This window comes from Struthio camelus, chromosome 24, assembly GCF_040807025.1.
Source record: "Struthio camelus isolate bStrCam1 chromosome 24, bStrCam1.hap1, whole genome shotgun sequence".
Taxonomy (NCBI): domain Eukaryota; kingdom Metazoa; phylum Chordata; class Aves; order Struthioniformes; family Struthionidae; genus Struthio; species Struthio camelus.
This window is the reverse complement of record NC_090965.1, coordinates 9,032,506-9,054,150: the sequence shown is the minus strand read 5'-3', so window position 1 is coordinate 9,054,150 and position 21,645 is coordinate 9,032,506. Positions and strand designations below refer to the sequence as shown.

Below are 21,645 nucleotides of genomic sequence, written 5' to 3'. Positions count from 1 at the left end.
GGGGGAGAGGGGCGGGGCCGCCGGGCGCCAGGGGGCGGCGCGGATTGGCCGCCGGGGCCCGTTTGAGGGCGGGGCCGTTAACGGTCGCGGCGCGCCGCGCGCCCCCTCACGGAGCGCGGCCCGGGCCTGGCGGCGGTGCGGGGAGCGCGGAGGCTCCGCCGTGGGGCCCCGCAGCCTCCCGTGCCCACGGCTGCCAGGCCCGGGCCGGTTAGCGGTACCCGCCGCGGCCCCGTGGCAGAGCGGGGGCGGCCGCCCCCTCGGAGCACCCAGGCAGTGCACGCTGCCGCCGGCGAGGTTTTTGGCGTAAAAAACCCTCCAGAATTAAAATTCTACGAACTGCAAAAACAAATACAAAAAAAAAAATCGTTCTCCGTGTGGCCACGTGACAGAAATGATTGATTACACAATTTAGCCATGTGGCGTGATCCCTCGGGGCAAAAGCTGCGTTTGCTTTGCTCCGTCTGAAATCGCAGGCTCTTCATTACTATCCAAAGCAAGGCAATAAATAATGCGCTCGGCCTGGCGTACAGTTTATTTCAGGCTGATAGGCGCTTTACCAAAAATTTGACTCTTGTGATTGATGTGGTGGAAAAGGATATTGCCTTCTTAAAGACGAGTGGGTGGGATTTAGATCTTAGAACAGTCCCTGTAGGAAAACTCGAAATGCCCCGAGTTACCTGCCACAGCAGATGTTCCCCTCGGCTGGCAGGTACGTCAAATGGGACCTGGAACAATCTGTATGCAGTTTTAAATGACTTACCTTGAATTTTCAGTAGAGTAAACCACAGATGAATTTCTGGTTTACCAAAATCAGCAGAAAACGATCCCACTGATTTTGACTGAATTTCACATTCCAAGCGCGAATACTAATTCTCACCATGGCTCTATCTGTGCAGCATGTTTGTATCCTGTTTTTCTAAGGCCATTCTCCACTAACTTTTTCTTATCTAGTACCACTGCTTGCTCTCAGTAGGGATATCTCTTTCCTTCTTTTTTAAGACTTCAGAATCCACTCCTTATTCCTTAACGTCGTTGCTCCCTCCTCTGCCTCAGCTTCCCTATATGATGCTGCACGCTGTCATCTTTTCCTCCAGCAGCATTTTCTTCCTCATTTTTTCCCCCATTCTGTCTACAAGTGATCTTAGTATCTGATTCTGTCTACAAGTGATCTTTAGAAAAATTGTTTCTTGCTTATAGGTGAAGCTATGAGATAACCTTCAAACCCTTCTAACACCACTGCATTTCAGAGTTATCCTAACACGCAATATGAAGCTTCGTGGTCTGTACAATATTTGAAATAGACTTTGTGCAGTAAAATCTTACTGACTGGTGTATTTTCACATATTCCCATAACACAGGTAACCCACCCATCTCTGACTCTGATGAACATGCCATTCCACAGGTAGCTGGTCACCGACACAGCATATCTAGTTGAGTTTTTCCTAAACCTCGTAGTTCAGTCATAATAAGGAATAAGGTACCTTAAAACAGATGGAAACAGATACACGCTCCAAGAGAGGACAAGGTGCTTGCAAACGAGTTATCTGTAAAAGATCAGGATAGGGGACAGATTATGCCTCCCTGCCAGTCTACGGCAGGTTTGATGCGTTTAGTCCAGAAGCAGACTGTCTGCTTTGGGGGCTAATAATTACAACAAATCTTTGCAGCTAGCTTCCTGTTTTCATTTTGTTTTGTTTTGTTTTCTCCATTGACATTAGCATTTCCTGTTTACTGCAATAATTAGGGCTGTGACTCCCCGCTGTGTATCTCGTAGGTGCATTTAGCCACATAGAGGCAATTAATGATTATGTCTAGGAAAAAGTGATGCTTTAGATGGAGACAGATAAACCTATTCAGCTAAGCAACCTTTCATCCACTCCTGAGATCATTTGTCTTAGGAACAGCACAACAGCTTAACCTTACAAATATTACAGAGGATGAAACCTCTATAATACCTGAGCAGACACACTACAGTGAGATCTGGAGGCCTTGCTGCAAGACCAGTGCAGGAGCTTTAATTAGCCAATGAGTCTGAACCATAGAGAGAAAACGTGGCCCAAGGCATGTAGGAGGATGAACTGAGCACAGGGCGGAGTGAAAGAAGGCACCAGGCCAGAAATGGGAGGAGGAGGACACACGAGAATAGTCAGAAGAGAGGAGTGAGCATAGAGCGAGAGGGAGTCATAAGAGGAAATGAAGGCAGATGGGTCAGCAAAGGAATGATGTAGAAGGCTGCGTAAGAGGATGAGAAGTACAAAACTGATCGCAGTGCCAAAACAGCTTCAGCAAGCTTCTTGACAGGAGGTGCCCTGAGTATCCATAGCTGTATTAGTTGGGGGAGAAAGCAGTCACCAGTAATCTCTAAGCTATCCTACTGTAAGAAAATGGCACGAACATTGTGTTCTGACCCCTCTAGTTTCAGCCTTTGTTCTACCACCCTGACAACAGAAATGAGTTTCTTGTTAAACACTCTAAGTCTGGGATGCAGTTATATTGTGTACAAAAACAAGATCTAAAAGTCAAAGTGCTAGGAAAAATTAATAGTACAGCATTAACTTCAGCAAAGGCCAAATCTATTAATCTCTTGTATATGCATTACTTACTACCTTCTGTAGACTGCTTATTTTAAATTGTGTGTGGTTTCATTATACATATCAGTTTTTATTGTCATAGCCCTTCAGAGGATCTGGACATGCAGCTCCCATTCGTTGTAAGGGGATGTGAAAAATCTCAACAGTGGCTTCCAGTGTATGAGTACATACACTGGTTCATTATTCCTACATTGCCAGGCAGCCTAAATGAATTTTAAAGGCTCTTAGCGTAGTACACTCTCTGCGACTCCTTTGCAATTCCATCATATTACTGATGGGGAAAAAAAGTCTGTTTTTTTTTAATGATCTTTTTACATGAATATTTGAGTACCAACCAAGACTGGGGCCCCATTGTGTCAAGCACAATACAAAAAAGAATATACAGTTTCTGCTTTGGAGAGCTTATCTCTACGAGGTCAGGACAAACCAGATGGTAGGGAGGAGAACTCTGCCACAGAGCAGAGGTAACAGGATAGCTATTCACAAGCATTCTGTTAGTTCCAATTATTTTTCAATTTTTAGGTGGATATTCCCAGTTGGTCCTAAAGGGGAAACAAGTCTCTAACATGAGAGAATTGTCTCCGGATAAATCTGGGAATGGAGACAGACAAGGAGACCTGGACATAACAAATGGTTTGATTAGAGACAGCCTCTCATAACCCTTTTAAATTGATCTGATTTGAACAGACAATGAAGAGCAGTGGGAAGTATCTGCACCCTACCTGGGGGAAGGACAGGGAAGAAGTGATAAAGCAACTGCAGCAGGCATGGATATAGCAGCAAGGATAGCAGGCATGTTGTAATGCAACTCAGGTGATTTGGTTACAGAAGTCATCGTTCTCTGAGATGCATTGTTAATAGGACATTGAGATGCACTACCTTAATTCCAAAGATGCTGCTGTTTATTTAATTTTCTCAATCTCCGTCAGATGCAGGAGGGAGAGGTTCCAAACCATCTCAATGTCTATGCTGAGTAGCACTATGACACCACGACTGGCAGATTTATTGTTCCTCTCCCTTTGTTTTTGGCCCTCACTGGTTGTGCTGTGTCAAATTGAGGACATGCTCCTCATGCATGAGGGGGACATGCAGTCCCCCTCATTCCCCGCAATGTGCATACAGCCTGTAGCTCAAAGTTGGCAGATAGGCTCTTTTGCATGATTTCTCAAGTAAATCTGTGGACAGTTGCTAATTCACATTAATAAGCCCTCCCAGCCATTTCATGTGGTCTACTGTGTTCCGCAGCACCTGATGTTTCACATAAGCTCCAGCTCCAGAAGCGTCTGCAGGTCATGCGTACCTGCTCAGGTACAAAAACGAGCTTAACTCTGCCTCTATACCATGCCAGGAGCCCTGGTAGATGATGATGTTATCGAGGCATGACTCAGGATGAGACTAGACTGTCTGTGTCTGATAGACCAGATGCTCAGATCCTAAAAGCTTTCCCTCTTGAGCTATCTCAGTTCATCTAACGAAAGGTTTTGCTTCTCCCTTAAACCTTACACCTGTAGAAGATTATGACTCTACTGCTACTAACTTTGTTTTAAAATCTCTGAATATATATATTCTGCCATGAGTCAAAGGAGTGCCTTTGCCTCTGGGTTTCAGATCCAGAAAATACACACGGTGTCTCACAGTAAAATGCGAGTTATCAGGTGCATTTTGATTTAATCAAATAGTTTTGTAGAACAAATAACTCACAGTCAAAACTACAGAGTGGTGCAAACTGAGATACTTCCAGTCTCTCTGTACAACCATGCAAATGTGCTAAGGGCTCACTATCTGACCTCTGAGGCCCCAGCTCAGTTTGCTGCCCTGTACTCGTACATCGCACAAAGCTCCATGCAAGAGGGCACTGCCTGTGTGCAGCAGCTGGCAGGATTATTGCCTGGTTCGCGAGTCACAGCATGTGCACCGTGACAGTCTTTTGCTGCATTTGAAATGGAGACAAATGCTAATTCCCAGGAACTTGCTCTTCTTCCTGCAGGGAAGACGACTGCTTTCTGTCCCAATTCTATCAGAAACTTTGCTCTCTAGATGAGGGGGCCTGAAAGGTTCCAAAAATCATAAAGAGTTTCTCCCATCCTGGGCACAGACAGGTAGATATAGACAGAGTGCATCATAAGGAGGTTTTCCATTCCTCTTTCAGGAGAAATTCTGGCAATGTTTGGGTGCAGAATGATGCTACTGCACTATACAGAAATGATATACACAGTTAAAAGAGCAATGTGTAATGTAGTTGTTGAAGGGGGAAAAAGTGTGGGCTTCACTCCAGATAAATAAATAACAGCCCTTTATAATCTTAGATAAGTTTTTATACCAAGATTTGCTAAATTATTTTCAGTTAGTATAAACAGGATCTAGGTCACCAAAATGCAGCCAACTGAGAGGTAATACAACAGTTCTTTAACACCATATAGCACAGTGAATGACGTAAGGTGTTTTCTTCTCCTAGTACAGGGAATATTCTTACCCAGTGCAAGAGCCAGAGGAATGTCATGGGTTGGAATCTGGCTGGAGCAAAGTTAAGTTTTACTCTGAGGAGGGGTGAGTGAGGTAAGGGCATAATAGGATCTTTAAAGACCACAAACGCAAACAGTGCACGCAACGAGCAGCCTATTGGAATAAATGGTCAAATTCCGAGCGGTAGTTTACCTCCTCATGCACAAATGAAAAGAATAGAATTACATTTTTGACATTATATTCTTACCTATCTCTTGGCTGGTTGTTTGTGCCTCAGTGGACTTAAACAAAGATGGATGCAATTCAGGTCACGCCACAGCCTCAGTGGGAAGCAATTCTGAAAAGTTTACCTTCAGTGTGCAAGCAAGTAAAAAATGAAAGAAAATTCAGAAATATCCGTGGATGTTGGTTCAACAAAGAACAGTCAAGTGAAAGCACTGCGAAACAAGATCAATGAACTGAAAGACAACAAATGAGATAAAGAAACCCATCAGCTGTACAGGGACGGATGTTTTCTGAAATAGGAAGGAATGAGGCATTTTACGTAAGCTGAATACACCGCTCTGAAGGCATATTCTATTTTTTGCCCAAAGGTCTCAGTTTTTCTTTTTATGTTGAAATAAGCCATGTAGGTTTCTGCTTAAGGGAGTTCTATTCTCAACTCTTTTTTTTCCTCAGAGACCTGATTTTCCATTGCACTGCGCCATCTGCTCATCATTTACACCGCTGCAGAGGGAGTATAAAGTAGAAGGGAGTGGAGGGCCTGGCATGAAGTGTCACTGTTGCTTTGAACCAGTTGTCTAAGCAGAAGAGAAAAATGTTGCTTAATGGGGAAAGTCTACTGAGAAAAAAATTCAGATTTTTCTCTTCTGCCAGCAGTTTTGAGCACATGAATGTTCAGGTCTCTCTTCTTTATTCCACACTTGGAAACTCCTTCATCAGCCTCATTGGATAGGAGCAAAATCTGAGGCTGAAAAACTGATGAAACCAACAGCCATTAACAGAAGCCAAACAGAGGCTAAAAACTTTTCCTTGTTCATATGCTGGCAGATCACACGGTTCATTGTCTCACAAATGTTACAGAAGTTCTCTGGGACACAGCAACTGCCAATTGCCATGTAAATGTGAAGCTGAATGCTATACGTGCTGGACAATATAATATTGTTTAACCAAGATTTAATGCTTCAAATAACCACATCTGTCTTTTTGTATTAGAATATTCAAAGCACTGTGACAAGCATCACTTAAAACAAATTCAGGAAGAACATGATTTACAAAAAAGAAATTTTAAAGAAAACCCTTGGGAGAGCATCCTCTGCATAGGATAATCTGTGGTCTGATTTCATGCACTTTTTCAAGATGCCAAAACCATAGCACTCTCTAGCAGTCTACTTTGTCTAGACATGGTAACCCCGGGAGGACGGAAGTGATTCCCTCTTCATGCGCATTCTCAGTCTATTCCACACCAAATGTAAAAAAGAACACCTGAAAATGCTATTGTTTTCAAAACTGGCTTGGATAAGTTAAGCTTACAGTCACTGTTCAGCTCAGAACCTAGGTTCACGTGTTACAAACGTGAAGACAAAAGGTCAGCGTGTTTCAGCTATGGTGCCATGCCACAAGGAAGAAGGCATAGTATCTAAATATTACTTTACAGAACTGACATAATGCACAATACATTATAAAAAAATGGTACCAGTGAAAGAAAGGAAATAAAGGTCTTGATTCACCCAAACAATACAGAAAGCTAGAGTCTGAAACTGTGGCTTTTCTTGAAAACAAATCCTTGTAGGAGGCACAGGAAAAGAAAAGTTAGGTCATTCAGTGTCCCATTAATAATTGTCAGAGGCAGGCTTTCCAGCTTGTCTTCTCCACACGATGCCATCTTTCTGATTTTTTACCACTGACTGGCTGTTCAAACCTGCCATATGATACTTGATATGCCTGGGTAGGCTAGGGAAATACATACTCCGACCTGAACAGGTCCATGGGGAACATCCAGCTGGCCAACAAAAACAGGCAGATTTCAAGAAAAAGTTTATAACTTGGCCAGTTCTTGGCTTAGACTTTTAAAAATACTTGAGATTGGCAGGTATCCCACTCACAGCACAACATACTCTGTTGGATTCACTGTTAGATAAGGTCATTCCTTCAATACGTTACTATGTTTACTGCCCAAAGTTTTACAAAGCCTTGGAAAGAGATGTAACTTTCATGCTTCCTTAACATAGGAAATGGAAACCCTGAAACAAGGGAAGAGACAGGAAATTTTCACCAGTACTAACAGAGATGCTGGAAGGATCAATGAATGTTAACTCTAGAGCATTTCCCAAATATACGTGAAGAGCCAGATCACAAATTTCTGGTTTCAATTGGATTTTGACAGGAAAGTCAGTTTTGACAAATAACCAAGGTTGGTTTCCACAAGCGAACAAACAAACAGCCATTACCAACAGTAAAAAACTGTTTTTCTTCAAAAAATAAAGGCCTGAAAATGAAAAGATTTTATTCAGACTTTGTCAATATTCAAATTTACAGCGAAAAGCAAGTAATTTATTTTTTCTTTGCAAATCTGAAAACGCAGATTCTCATACTATCAAATTCTTTCCCACTGGAGGCCAATTTAACCAAGCACCAAACGGTGGTCTTGATAACCCATTACAGGGGACTCAGCATTCTTCATGTAAACAATGCATTTTGCACGTAAGCTGGGAGTGGGATAGATAGATAGACAGACAGATAGATGAGAAATGTACTTAAAAATTCAAATCCTTTCAAATTCAGTGCAGTTATAAAGCCTGATGATACAGCAGGGCTTCTATTTTTTCCTAGCTCATGTGTCTGATTTCTTGTGGTAACAAGCAATATCAGAGGTTGTTAATTTGAGGTAAAAAAGACTACCCTTAGGCAAGAGCATTTTTACCAGAGATAACATCCACCCATATCCGGGAAGTTTCAAATTGCTGCTGTGCCTTAACTTCTGTGATTTGAGGAATACTGGGGGCCAAAACACTGCTCCTAAAACAGAGTGAGTAAAAAACTGCTGTTCTGAAAATAAATTCATGCTGAGAATTGTCACACCTGTTTCTCGCGGCTCTCTGAGCCTGTGCTGTTCCTGACCCAGGGCATTTTGATCATAGGACCGTTCCTTAGAAGAAAGCCAAAGTCGTGTGCTCAGGTATGATGTTAAGCCTCTGCAGTACTGACACCTTGCAGTAGAAAACTGCAACACTCCTAACTGTTAATAAAGTGCAGTTTGATCTAGTAGTTGACGTTCTTTTACTCAGCAGTCCAGGCTCCAGTTAAAACAAAGTGTGTGTGTGTGGGGGGGGAACCCCACAATTGGAGAGCTTTGCAAGGTCTTGCGATTGAGGCTTGGAAGAGGTAGGTTAATCCACGCTTTTGTTGGGGGGTTCTGTCTCCACGGAGCAATTTGCAGCATCTAGCGCACGACGAACCCAAGCCACCGAAGTTCCCCCCGGTTTAACCCAGACACCGAAGTTCTCTCCCCCGGTTTAACCCAAACACCGGCGCTCCCTCCCGGCTGGAAGCACCCACGCTCTCGCCCGGGACAAAGAGCGGCGCCGGGCACAAGCCGCCGGCTCACGGCGCGGCTGCCTCGGGCAGCGGTGGCCGGACCCGGGAGCCAGGCGGGGGCGCGGCAGCCCCGTCGCCGCCCCGCGCCGGGGACGCCCCGAGGCGCTGCGAGGACACCCACGGGCAACGGGGCGCGCCAGCCCCGACGTCCCGCCGCGGAGCACCGTCACGCGGGGCGGGGGCAGCCCGGCCGCCTGCGCGACGCCGCCCGAAGCAGCCCCCGGGGCCGCCGCTGCCGTGGCCCGCATGGCGCGGCGGCGCTGAGCCCGCCGCGGACATGGACCGCCAGCTGCGCCGGCTGCGGCAGGAGCTGGTAAGGGGGCCGGGGCGGCGGGGGCTCGGCGCGGGGGGCTGCGCGGCGCCGGCCTTTGTGCCCCATCCCGGCCTTTCCCACGGGCCGCGCCGCCTGGAAATGGCTGCGGAGGGCCGCGCCGCGGGGGGCTCCGCGGGACGCCTGCCGGGGGGCGACACCGCCCGCCGAGAGGGTCCCGACGGCGCCACAACAAGCCCTTGAGCGGCTCGGGCCAAATTCAGCCGCCACCTTCCTGGGGAAGTTTGGAGGCTCTCCATCAGTGACTGCGGATTTGCATCTCTGCAAATCGGACAGCGGGCTCCAGCCTCCTGGCTGAGGTGGGTCGGATGCTGCTCGTCCAGGCATCTGCGCAAAAAAAGACAACTCACGGCAAGCGGAGTGCCAGTCCTGGGCTGCTGCTTTAAGAAAAAGACGCAAGCCAAGATCAGAAATCAAAGAAACACCTACCGATATCCCTGATAGGCATAAGTTTGCAGGAATGGAAGTGATTTAAGGGGAATGTGCGATTGTCACCTCTAATACCCTATGACAAATATTTCTTCTTTAGTAGGGAACCCTTTGTCATAAATCAACACAGTCTGTTTCTCCCTTCCTCCCTCTCTGTTCAGATTCAAACCTCGCTCACAGAACTTGCTTGGGCTTGTCCTACAAGCCAGAAGATATTGTTGATACGCCGGGGTTCGTGAGTGATGGATTAGTAGGAAGAACTGATACTTTAAAAAATTGTGTTCCAGTGCTGAGTAGGCTTGGGTGGGGAGAAACGCATGTCATACAAATAAATAGTGAGATAGCGAGAACAAAAGGGGAAGACAAGGCAAAGCAAAAGGGGTGGGCGAAGTTTCTGAATGCACAAAAACCTTCCTGGTTTAGGACTTAATAGGATGTCGGTTTCAGCTGATATTTGTGCTAACTAGAGTTTTATAACATGGACTAATACACAGTATTCCTATCCCGCACACATTTCAGGAAATGTACGTTTCTCATGTAAGCAAAATCATACAGAGACATGCTAAGTTACAGCTGTGCAGAGTACAGCGATCTGGGACTTATTGTTCTAGGGAGATAGCGCCACTTCTCCAGACTGAACAGCATCTTACGAAAGGCTCGTTTGGGCGGCATGCTTTTACTCATGCTGAATAAACCTGGCAGAAAACAGTGACATTGAAGTTGTTAGCATTATCAATTTTGCCCTAGCTAACAGATGAACAAGAAGACAAACTAAAAGTGAGAGTCACGGGTATACTTCGCATTGGCCATAATGAATGAAGCGCAAACTGTAAATCAGGATGTGCACGTTATAATCTGGAAGAACATTAAAATCTGAACGAGTTGGGAGCGTACAGCACATGCTCTGAAACAATTACTTTCATCAGCAGCTTAAGTGAGCTGCAGATTACATTTACTAAAGGTAGGAGGATTGTATTAATTAAAGTAACCATAGATGATATCCTCAACAATAACGTTTAAAAAATCAAGACTGTCAAGATAGCCTGGAATTAAAATAGATTAACGTTTCCTTAAAGACCAGCAAGCAATGTAACAGACAGCTGGGACCACCTGCATTTAATGGTGAGTGAGAACCGAACCTCTTAACCCTGCCTTCTTTACCGCTTTCTTCATTACTGGGCAGGTCATGCCTCCAGATTTAAATGCACCAGAACTAAGAATCCTGTGGGAGGAATGGTGGGAAGGACTTGGTCTGTTTGTGCTCCCAGATAAAGGCAGTGAGCAACCCTATGTGCGGTTAAACCGGAGTCCAGGTCTAGGCACTGTTCCGACTTCAGTAACATAGGGATTTGTCTTATGCGCAACAAGCACCATAGTCACCCGGAGGGACTGCTATGCTGCGGGGAAGGGATGTTGTACGGGGATGTTCTCCAGAAACGACCCATTTAGGGAACCAGGCTTTTGGGGCTGGTTGGTATAACATGAGGGAGTTAGAGTCCCTTGGATCTGCAGAAGTTTAGTTTGTCTCAGTTTAAACCACTTGCAGCCTTTGACTCAGTCTGAGGGAGACTTTTTTTTTAAAAAGAGTGGGTGTTGGCATAGCTCCCAGTTCGCAAGGCAAGGTTATCTTCAAGTGCAATCTATCCCCCACCAGCGTGGGGTTCAAGGATTCCAGTTCTGATTTTTATTTTTCCTGTTTTGCATATTAAAAACATATTTAAATAATTGCACACTTGGTGTGAGTTGCTATGTGCCCAGATATTTCAGCACACAGCCTATGTATTGAGATCAAGTCGCAGACGAGCGTGAGTCTGGCCATGCTTGTACCAGTCTTCATGTTAGCCTCTGGGAAAGCTGTGTCAAACCTCCCACAATGGCTCCCAAAGATAAATCTGACCCATTTCAGTCGCTGAGAAAGCTCATGTTCCGATTGCATGTTTTCCATTGTAAGCTGATAGTTTCTGGCATGTGTGGTGTCCCTTTGATTGGAATTCATTCAGAAGCTTCCACATGCAAATGTTTTAAAGCCAGGAGAGTCTCAGCTGACACAGCCATTCATTATAACTGAATATGCGAACCGAGTACAGCACTGAAGTAGGATTTCCTAAGCCTGGGTCCTTGTCCCTGCGCTGACACCAGCCTGTGGTGCAGATTTTGACAAGCCATGTCAGCTTTCTGCACCTCAGTCTCTTTGTGTGCAAAGACTTATCTGCCTCCTCGGGGAAGTATGTTGAGATTTATGGACAGAATGTGGTATGTGAGAATACATATTGTTGGTTTATAGGCCTGGCATGGACTACGTTGTGCTTCTCCATTCGTTCTGTCATCTGGCCTTCATATGGCAATCTTGAAGTATGCCATTGAGCCTATGAATCTTCCATTAATGCAATTAAATTGAATTCTAAAAGTCCTCTTGACTTTATCAGCTGCATTCTAAGTCTGCAAACATCCTTCTGAGGCACAGAAATATGATCTCTGCTTTCTGAGTTACAGAACATTATCTCAGCTAAAAGATCAGATTTAACAAGAATTGTCTTGCTCAGGGATTATAACAGAGGAGTTTAATTTCCGTGGCTCATGCTGTAGATGGCATTACCTCTGTAAACACTCTGACACAGGGATTGTTTGCATTTATACATAGAAACATCAGCATCCATACAATGGGATTGGGTTTTCAAGGCTCTTCTGCAACAGGAAGAATAAATAACTTATTTATCTAGGGACTGGTAAGACTTTGGCATAGATTTATCTTGCACGTAGGGTTTGTATGGCTATAAAGGGTGAGGGGTTATAGCAAGTTAACCATAGTTGTAACTTTACTTTGCATATTTTGATCTTTCTTGAGGAATCTAAGGAAAATCTAGGCTGCTTGTTGCTTTTTTAGGAGGAAAAGTATTAAAGTAAGGATTTTTATTCAAAAACACCACTCTGACTTCAACTTTTGAATGTTCTCTCTGCACATTCATCATGCATCAAGCTGTTGAATTTTATAGTCTGACTCCTTTCTTATAATAATTCCTGTCCTGGTAGACAATCTAATAGTTTCTTGCAATGAACATTTTATAGGAATAGAACATTTGGTCCGAGTCAAAAAAATACAGCGCCTTTATTTTTAACCTCCATCTCACATTGGCTTCTCTTCTGGTAACTGTGCATCATGCTTGAAGAGTTCTGCCGTCCTTTCCTTATTGCTGTTCCTGAAGGAGCAGCTCTTGTGGTTCCTGTTAGACCAGGCATAAATGATAAGGCCTCAAGGGCTAACATAGCCACTCACTACTCCAACAGGTGGCAACATGCAGCTTCATTTGTATCTCTGCTGATAAACTGGTCCCTTTCAGCGCGGATTTACCCATTTCTGCTTGTGATAGCATTAGAAATCTTGGGGGGTTATCACAGTCTCTTTCCTTGGTGCTGCCTGGAGGGAAGGTGCTATGGAGCAACTTACAGTGGATTTGCTGTAACCTGGGGAGAGAAAAAGCAATTATAGGCTTTTGTTTGCTTGTTCATTCCTAGAGAAGACTCTTTAGGAAGAGCGTGGATTATTTTGGAATTGCAGCTGCATATATTCAAGAAACTCAAAGACCACATATTCCAGTGAAAGCAGACTGCAGGGCTGAAACCTCAAATTTTTAACCATCGCTTTCAATGGTCAATCTGTGCATTCAAGCTTGTGGTCTTTCTCGCGTCTGTGGTGTGAGGAAAAGTCTGAAAGTTGGAGTTACTACCAAGTAACACCTGATCAGTTACTGGCTGTAGAAAACTGATTTTCTCATTTGGCTTTAAATGTGTCATGTGTGATTGGGAAGCACAGAACAATGAGAGCACAACAGAAAGAAAGGTAAACAACTGTGCAAGGAAAAGCGCTAACCGAGTGACAGGAACCATGCCTTTTGTGGTTAACATCTGTTTCAGATCTATTTCACCTACTGGGAAAAGAAATCTTTGGTAAAGTTTTAATATCCTTCCTCTTTCACAGAAATTGTGAGCTCACAGTAACCCTCCTTATGCGCTCCTACTAGAAAGACAAGAGGTAAAAAAGGAACTCAAAATTCTTATGATAAAACGCAAGGACAAAAAGAACATTGCAGGCCTTTGGCATCCATCAAGCGAAAGCAAAGCAAGGTGCAACAGCAAGCTGGAAGGAAGTTCTCTGAGCCGTGAAACACTCTCGCTGAAGAGTTATGCCTGGCTACAAACACAGGCTTGTTAAAGATTAATCTCATCAGTGACCCAAAGGAAAACACAGCAACAATATGATCAGCTCAGCAGTTCTAAAATAATTTTGGTCTCTATTATGTCATCCTCTTTAAATACCAATTGTTTGTTGCTGGTTCTGTTGCCTATCAGCACTATTATTAAGAATTGCTATTTGCCATTTGCTCCTTCCTGTTCTCTTAGCAATAACTTCCTCTCATTGCATTTCTTTTACCTAAGAACTGGACATCTGTCTTCCTCCTCATTACCACAAACACACTCAGAGCTCATCTTTTCAGGTCTCTGCGCTCAGCTGGAAGCTATGATGCGTTCGCTGGGATTTTTTTTTCTTTTCTCCAGACAGCATCAAAAAGCTGATGTAGTCCCAGGCAGGCCAGATGTGCAGATGGACCGGGAATAAAAACAACTGTGGCTTGAGGGGACTGGTTGGAACTGAATTTTGAGGACTCGGTGAATGTAGATGCTAGTAGGAAAACATTAGTTCCTGAAGTGTGTTAAAAATGTATTTATTTAACTCTTAAATAGAAAGTGGCTAGTGAAATCTCCCTTGTTTGTACAGCTCAGGCATTTGGTTCTGAATTTGATAAAATGCTAGTGCATTTCGGGAAGTAAATACCACATTGTGCAGCTCTCCCAACTGTGCACCAAGGCATCAAAGGTTTATGTCTGAGCAGCACTTTGGTGTGTTTGCATGCCGATGCCTTCGTACAAAGCTCTTCTAGTTCAGAATGTTTTATTTTTGCACTGAAAGTGCATTTGTGACTCTTTTTCTCCCTGCCGTGGGAAAGAAAACTGCAATCATTATGGGTCAAATGCTGCTCATGCTGCCCAGGCAGATAGTTCTGGTGACCTCAGTGGCTCTGGCAGACAGAAGCTGGCCCTGTGTGAGTAGATTAAGTCATAGTGCAATTTTGGATGGCTCAAGGCTATTCAGTGGCTTTTCTTGGAAGAAGAGGTGCCAAGCAGCTACTTGTATTGAAGCCCAAAATATTTCAAATTAGGCATCTAGAGCTGACTTACTTGCTGACTTATTTGCACACCTGGAGCAGGAGACCACCAATATATGAAGGGAAGATGCTGATGGACACGATACGATCTCTGATAAAGCCAAAGTCTCATAGTGAATGACATTTCCCCTGCACTCTACTCTGCAGCTCGGCTGGATGCTGGGTTCGTTCAACAATAGGTTTGGGATTTACAGCTCACAAGCATCCACAAGATGTTCTGACATCTCCTCGTGGCCCGTGGTGGCTGGGTTATATAATGTCACTTGCATAACTTCAGCATGTGCAGTCCATGTCTCTCTCACATTAAGGCTCTCTGGGGTTTGGTGTCACATTCATGCTCTGTTTGAAATTGCAGTTTAGTTTATCACAAATTCTGATTCCTTCTATACAAAGCGTGCGACCAAAGATCAGCAAGGCTGCAAGAGTTGTTCATTTAGCCTTGCGTACCCATCACCTTGCAGTCAAAGCTGCTACTGGATTTCCTGCTCAGTCTGCAGGATTATTTGCAGTAACTTTTCCCCACTAACAGAGCAGATAATTTAATCCTGACCCTTTGCAGGGGTGGTGGTCTCCTTTCTGCGGGAACTTGTTCCTTTTCTCAGTTGTTATAGTGTGCAGTGTATCAAAGAAGCCACTCTGAGCTTGGGAAAACTGGTACCTTCCCAGCAAACAGGAGAGAATGGCTGTTAGACCCTGGGGAAGAAACTTTTTTTTTTCAGAGTCTGCTCTCCAGGGTGAGTACTCTTAATTACCCCAGAATAATTACTCATGGATGAAATCCAAGCCCCTGCAGACTGTTTGGTCACTGAGCAGTCAGTGACTTCACCTTGGGCTGGGTTTCATTCACACTGTTTAATTCTGCAAAAGACTAAACAGCTATCATGAATGGCAAAAGATAAAGCAGAGGTTTATTTACGTTCATAACCCGAAGTGTTAGTAGTACAGGTGGAGGAGCTGGGCAGGAAGCAGGGGTCAGCTAACATCATGCCTGTTCCTGGCATCAGGGCTTCATTTCATGCCCTCACTCCCCCCTTAGCCTTTGCTTAGTCTCCTCCCTATTTCGCCTGTAAAATGGTGACAACATCCCTGGCCTCCCTTCAAGGCATAGCATGAGGAGAAGCAGTGACTGTGCAGTGCCACAGCCAGGAACGGGGGACACAGGAGGCCCCATGGTGCCAAGAACTTGCTCATCACTGTATTCCTGCAGCCCTACATACAATAGCAAGGTTAAAAACCTCAGGACCTTCAAAACTCTTTTGCTGATGGTTGGCAGTCACATTACCAGAGGGTCACTGAGGCTGAATCCAGAGGGTAGGTTTTCTCTCACCCAAAAGCAGGTTGCCAAGACAGGTCACACGGATCATGCCCTAAAAGTGCCTGTTCCTCTCCCTTGGCTGTACAGGCAACAGTAGTGGCCTAGTTCAGCCCAGGCATCTGTGCCGTCAGCACTGCAGATCGGTGAGAAGTGGCCAAACCTCAGAGTCATTGATGGGAACATGGTTTCACAAATGAAGCCGTCTCTCCTGCTTGCCAGGGGCTGGGGCTCCGCAGCTGCCCGGGCTGCTGCTGGCTTGGGGTCGACAGAGGCAGCGGCCAGGGCAACGTCCCGTAGGAAGGGGCCACCAGGAACCGAGCTTTTGGGCTTGTCGGAAGGGAAGACTTTGAGAAACGAACACGTTGATGATAAATGCTGCCTATGAAATATTAATGCTTAACAGAGCCTTGTTGGATGAGGCATGCATTGTAATGATACCACCCATCATGGGCGAGTTAATTGAATCAATGAGGTGAAGAGCGGAGCCGGCCAGCATATGCCGACTCTCTGATCAGCCTAGTCATTACTAACGGGCCCTTGTCACTCAGCACGGCTTGATTACACCGCATTGCCTGCGAGGGGATTTGATGAGAAGTGTCCAATGAGGGGCCAAGCTGACTCCAAATCCAGCTTTTTGCAAAGCCCCAGATAAAACAGACTTCCATTAATAAGGCGAGAAAGGTTAGGACGAGAAGCATTACTGCAAATCTGGAGAGGTAAGGTGATAGTTTTGTCTGAGGCTTGTAGAACATATGGCCTCAGCTTTTGTACCGGTAACCTGAGAGCTCTGTTACTGTGTAAGTGGGGCATTATTTGCATATGTGCAGATGTAGAGGTTTATTTGCTGATGTTAATAAAAGTAGATAGTTGGAAAGACTTGATAATGTAATCAGAGAGCTAAACACAGATCTTTTCCATATTGTCATAGCTGGTGTGTTCGTTCAGGGAAATGAATCAGTTTCTTGGGAGCGAAGCTTTGAAAATCAGTGTAATCTGCCTGCTAGTTTTAGGTTCTCAGTTTTGAAATGGAGCTGGGGATTTGTGTTCAGAAACTGCCGAGAGGCTTTCCACTTTCGGAGCAAGCTTGTTACAGAGGATCAAATTTTTTGATTACTGCTCTTTCTCACTGGCCAGACCTTGGTAAAGAAATGGACAAATAACAAATAACTGAAATAATTTAGCAGAAATGAAGGAGAGGGAAAAATAGAAGGCTTGATAATGTAGGGCAGAACATAAGATGCTTCTGTCCTTTTCCACTGTAAACTAAAGAGATCTATCATTATACAAAATTTGTGATAAGGCTTTTAAACTGTTTGTTTGTGACAAGGCAGGCTGAAGCTTTTCCTAGGCAGTGGTAATCTCTTCTGCAAACCACCTTCATCAATGTGACATATCTTCACCTCCAGCCCTGCCATCGCCTGCTGTTCTTCCCCCTTTCCTTCCCATTCCCCCCCACCGCCTGCTAAAAAAAAAAAGGGGGGGGCAGCTGTTGGAAAGTATAGCCCATTTGTTTTATGATGCCGCTTTGGGAATATGATCCAGATCCTACATAAGAAAGTGAGAAAGCAACAGAGTGAAAGAGAAGAGAGGGGCACTTAGAAGCTTTGGAAAATAACTAGCATAGTTGGAGTCTAACATAGAAAGTTAAAGCCTTACAGCAAATTTTAGGGATAAAGCAGAACTGGTATTAATGGTCTTAGCTGAGAATCAAAGAGATTGCTTTTTAATTAAAATAATTTTAGAGGTTTGTGATGGTTTTTTGAAAAAATTTCAAGTGCATTCAAATTTATTTGATTGTCCTCTAGTGAGAGGTGCCTGTAAATTAGGCTATTGTAATCTTAAGATATATTGCATAGTAATATAATGTGATTTTTATTAGTGTTGATTTTTATTTTATTCTAGCGTTTTAGTGCTAAACTGGAGAACGAGATTCCCAGTGACAGGCATGGTCTGTTCATTATTCTGACTCCTGATTTCAGTTAGTTACATAGCACAAAAGAAACAAAAGCAGCAGAATACGCTAAACTGGAGGCAGCCAAAACCATTCACAATTATATGCCTTGGGTTTCTGCCAAGCAATTAATGGAAACTCAAATAAACAATTTATATTTTTGTTGTTAGGTCAGAAAATCCACTACTTCTATCAGCTCCTCTTATTCCTAAAGGGTCCAGAATATTTTTAAACCCAACACAGCTAAAGAATCTAAGAAATATCCAATTGCCACCCTATTAAGTGGTTGTAATACAGGTACGATGTATCTAAAATGTGATAATTCAGGAAGAGGCCGTGTTTCAAAAGAGAACTGCTTTTTCTGCAGTGATAAAGCTTACAAAATGAGACGGAGCCGAGCCCAGCTCTACTGCCCTTTTGCCAACGTTTGCTTATTCTCTCTTGGTGTCTCCAACAGTGACTCAATGTCTTCTCTTCCTCCCCAGCTATCCATGAAGGAGGTTGGGGACGGGCTGCACGAGCAGATGAACTGCATGATGGGGGCACTGCAGGAGCTGAAACTCCTCCAAGTCCAGACAGCTTTGGAGCAGTTGGAGATATCAGGGAGTCAAAACACAGTTTCTAGCGTTGAGCAGCACCAGCGCTCCCGCAGTGGCAGGGAGGTGCCCCGCGCCGGGCTGGAAGCCGGCCAGCAGAACGAGCGATTGCTGGGGAAGGTACTGGCGGACAAACGCAGCCCCACGTCCTTCACTGCCTCTGCACCGGCGCTGCGGTCTGCCAGCTTGCTGGGTCCTGCCACTCTCCCTGAGGGTGGCTGCCTTAGAGACACAACCTCCTCCTCCTCCCAAAGCATCTGCGATGAAGAAGTTTATCGCGCTAACGGCCCTTCCCCAACTTTGAGCAGAGCCAAGCGCTTCCCCGCAGGGACACCAGAGCCGGGCAGAGGGAGTATGGCCAGGAATCAGCCTAGCAGAGCTGCCACCAGCGTCCGCTCTGTCAGGGCTGTGGGGACACTAGGTCGTGGGGATTGCCAGGGATGTGACGATGGCAATGACTGGACCTCCTCCTTGATGTCCCAGAGCAGGAACCGGCAACCGCTGGTCCTGGGGGATAACATCTTTGCAGACTTGGTTGGAAACTGGCTGGATCTGCCAGAGCTGGATAAAAAGGGGGAGAAGAGTGAAGCGTCCTTGTCTGTTAGCAGATCCCAAGAACTCTACAGGAAATTCTCCCTCACTGCCAACATCTTCAAGAAGTTTTTGAGGAGCGTTCGACCAGATCGAGACAGGCTTCTCAAGGAGAAACCGTGCTGGCTACCACATGAAGACAAACAGCTGGAAATTTCAAAGAGACCCAAAAAAATGAACAAACTCAAGGGGACATTTTACTTTCCGCTTCATGGGAACACGCAGAACAATCACAGCAAAGTAGAGAGGTGCCCAAAGGTGGAGAGCAATAGTGACAAACCTAAAATTGGCACCAAGAAAGTCCATGATACCATAGACTACCCCCAGTCCAGCTTTGATATTAACACAGCTGTATGGGTCTGAGTTGGGCAGTGCCCACTGCTCTGCCAAGCACTTCTGTTTCACACTGGAGACAAGCTAGAGGCCGCACGCTGCTCTTCAGGACCCCCCGAGCTCTTGACCTGGATTGAGGTGTGAGAGGCTTCTCTGTGAAACACGCCATGAGCATCGGCTGCCTGCAAGCAGCGTTTTCTGGAGAAGGGCAGCTTGGGGGCAGTCCAAGCAGCCGCCAGCAGCCCCGGGTGCTGAGGTGGGCCAGGCCGATGCTTGCAAAAATCATCAGCATCTTTGGCAGCTTTTAGGGCACTGCTGCCACCAGCTATGAGCTCCTAAAGTTTGGCTTATGATAAGGACTTCAGGCCCATCCAGGCCATCTCTAGTTAAAATAGCTGCAGCACATGAAATTCACTGTGTGCGTGTGTGTGTGTGTATGTGTGTTCAAATATATATAGATATATATAAATTTTTTAAATCTACTCCTACTGATGTGCACTTAAAATTGTGTTACAAAACAGGCAATTTGAACGTTGACCTTGAAGCACTTGTTATTTAAATTGAAAGAAAAAAAGTAGGAATTTATGAGACTGCAGGACTTGAATGATTGCTAACTGCAGGTGCTGAATCCCAGCTTTGTTGAATTTCAACTATTCTTGTTTTTGCTAAACTGCATCTCCACGGCGCTAACAGCGCCTCTCCTTCTCCAGGCAGGTCCACCTGGAGCGTGACGCTCCTTTCACTGAATTTTGTGATTTTCAGAAATTCCCTGCTGGTTTGGCTTCCCCCTTCCACGGCCTGGTCCCCAGATGTCGCACTGAGATACGAAGCTGCAACAGACTTCTATCGTTGTTCTCGCTCATATGCTGTTGTGTACAAATGTAGTCTTAAAAGAACAAAGTTCTTCAGTGTTAAGCTCTCTAAGAGTTACAAATAAAGTGACGTCAGTCTCTGGAGGTGTTGTCACATAGTCTCTATGACGGTGGCAACTGTGAAAAAGCCCCTTTCAGTCCCGACAGTATTTTCTCAAATGCAGAAGCTTCTGGACTGGTGTCTGCCACGAAAAGCAGTCCGAGCAAACGCAGCGTTTAGCTCGTCGGCTGCGGTCCGTTGTTGCAGCTCTGCAGAAGTTACGGGTGGGGAGGTGGCTGGAGAAAGGTTTGGGTGAGAAACTGCTCGGGGAGGGAAGGCCCTGGAGCGATGTGCTCGCTTGGTCCTGGAGAAGGGAGGTGAGGAAGTGCAGCAGGGGCGGCTGCACCCAGGGCCGGGTCGCGTCGCTGCGTGCTCGTCCCAGGCTGGGCGAGGGGAGCACGGCTCCCTCCGGGACAGACGTCGGTGCCCAGACGCTCCCTCGCCTGCGCGCGGTCCGGTTACTGCTCGTGAGCCAAGGGAGGGGGAGAGGTCTCCCATCGGGGGCTGCCCTCACGTTTTCATCAGCTCTGATTCCAGCCAGATGGTTCACGCGAACAGCAGAGTGTTACGTTGCAAAAACCTGCTCAGCTCACTCCAAGTTTAGGAAGGGCTTGTGTGCACATATTGGTGGGTTTTTTTTTTTGTTTTTTGTTTTTTTTAAAACATATGCAACTCCACTCCTGTTTTAACTTCCTAAGGCAGAGAGGCCAGCAGAGCAGAGGCATGGAGGGAGAATTTTTTTTTCTTGGAAATTAAATATAGGCGCAAGGCAAGCCCTGTTTGTGCCCATACAAGGAGAGGAGAGTGGGTCAGCATCTGGCAGCTGTGCTCAGCACTTTTTCAGGAACTTGAGTTGCAAGCAAGCTTTTGTTTTCCCTCCACACAGGATTTAGGTTCAGTTGTTTTCTCTCTGCTTCATTTTTCTGAAGGCTGTTTCTACAGGATTTTTTTTTAAATCAGTAGTTCATCCTGTTTGCTGCAAATGGGCCCTTCCAAGCCCCCAGCAAACCCTTCTGTAGGATTTGTGAACGGGGAAAGAGCAGTAGCACAAAGCAGTGCCCCAGCTTTTTCCTGCGCGGTTAGCCTAATTTCCCTCCTTCCCCAGCCAGCGTCCCCACGGCCTTTCCCTTCGCCTCTGCGTAGGACGGGCCCTGCTTGGGAGCAGCCACCACCGGGCTGTGGCCTGCAGGACTCCCACTCTTGCTTCCTTTGGGCTCCAGAGCAGGACCTGCTCATGGATTTGGGCTGGATTTGTGCATTACCATTTCACTTCTCCAGTGTCTTTTCCTGAAATGATCATGTCTTTTTCTCCTC

General features: G+C 45.5%; 1 protein-coding gene across 3 annotated transcripts; it reads left to right on the top strand.

Moving 5' to 3' along the window:
* Positions 1 to 8,825: 8,825 nt before the first annotated feature.
* Positions 8,826 to 20,375, top strand: INKA2 (inka box actin regulator 2). Of its 3 annotated transcripts, none has more exons than XM_068918517.1 (2): positions 8,826 to 8,964; positions 18,385 to 20,375. In XM_068918517.1, the coding sequence occupies exons 1-2, from the start codon at positions 8,929 to 8,931 to the stop codon at positions 19,447 to 19,449; spliced, it is 1,101 nt and encodes a 366-aa protein (XP_068774618.1). In that variant the 5' UTR covers positions 8,826 to 8,928; the 3' UTR covers positions 19,450 to 20,375. The 3 variants fall into 3 exon arrangements, with proteins under 3 accessions (XP_068774618.1, XP_068774620.1, XP_068774619.1); XM_068918519.1 differs by lacking the exon at positions 8,826 to 8,964 and adding an exon at positions 9,181 to 9,281; XM_068918518.1 differs by lacking the exon at positions 8,826 to 8,964 and adding an exon at positions 9,291 to 10,533.
* The last annotated feature ends 1,270 nt before the right edge of the window (positions 20,376 to 21,645 follow it).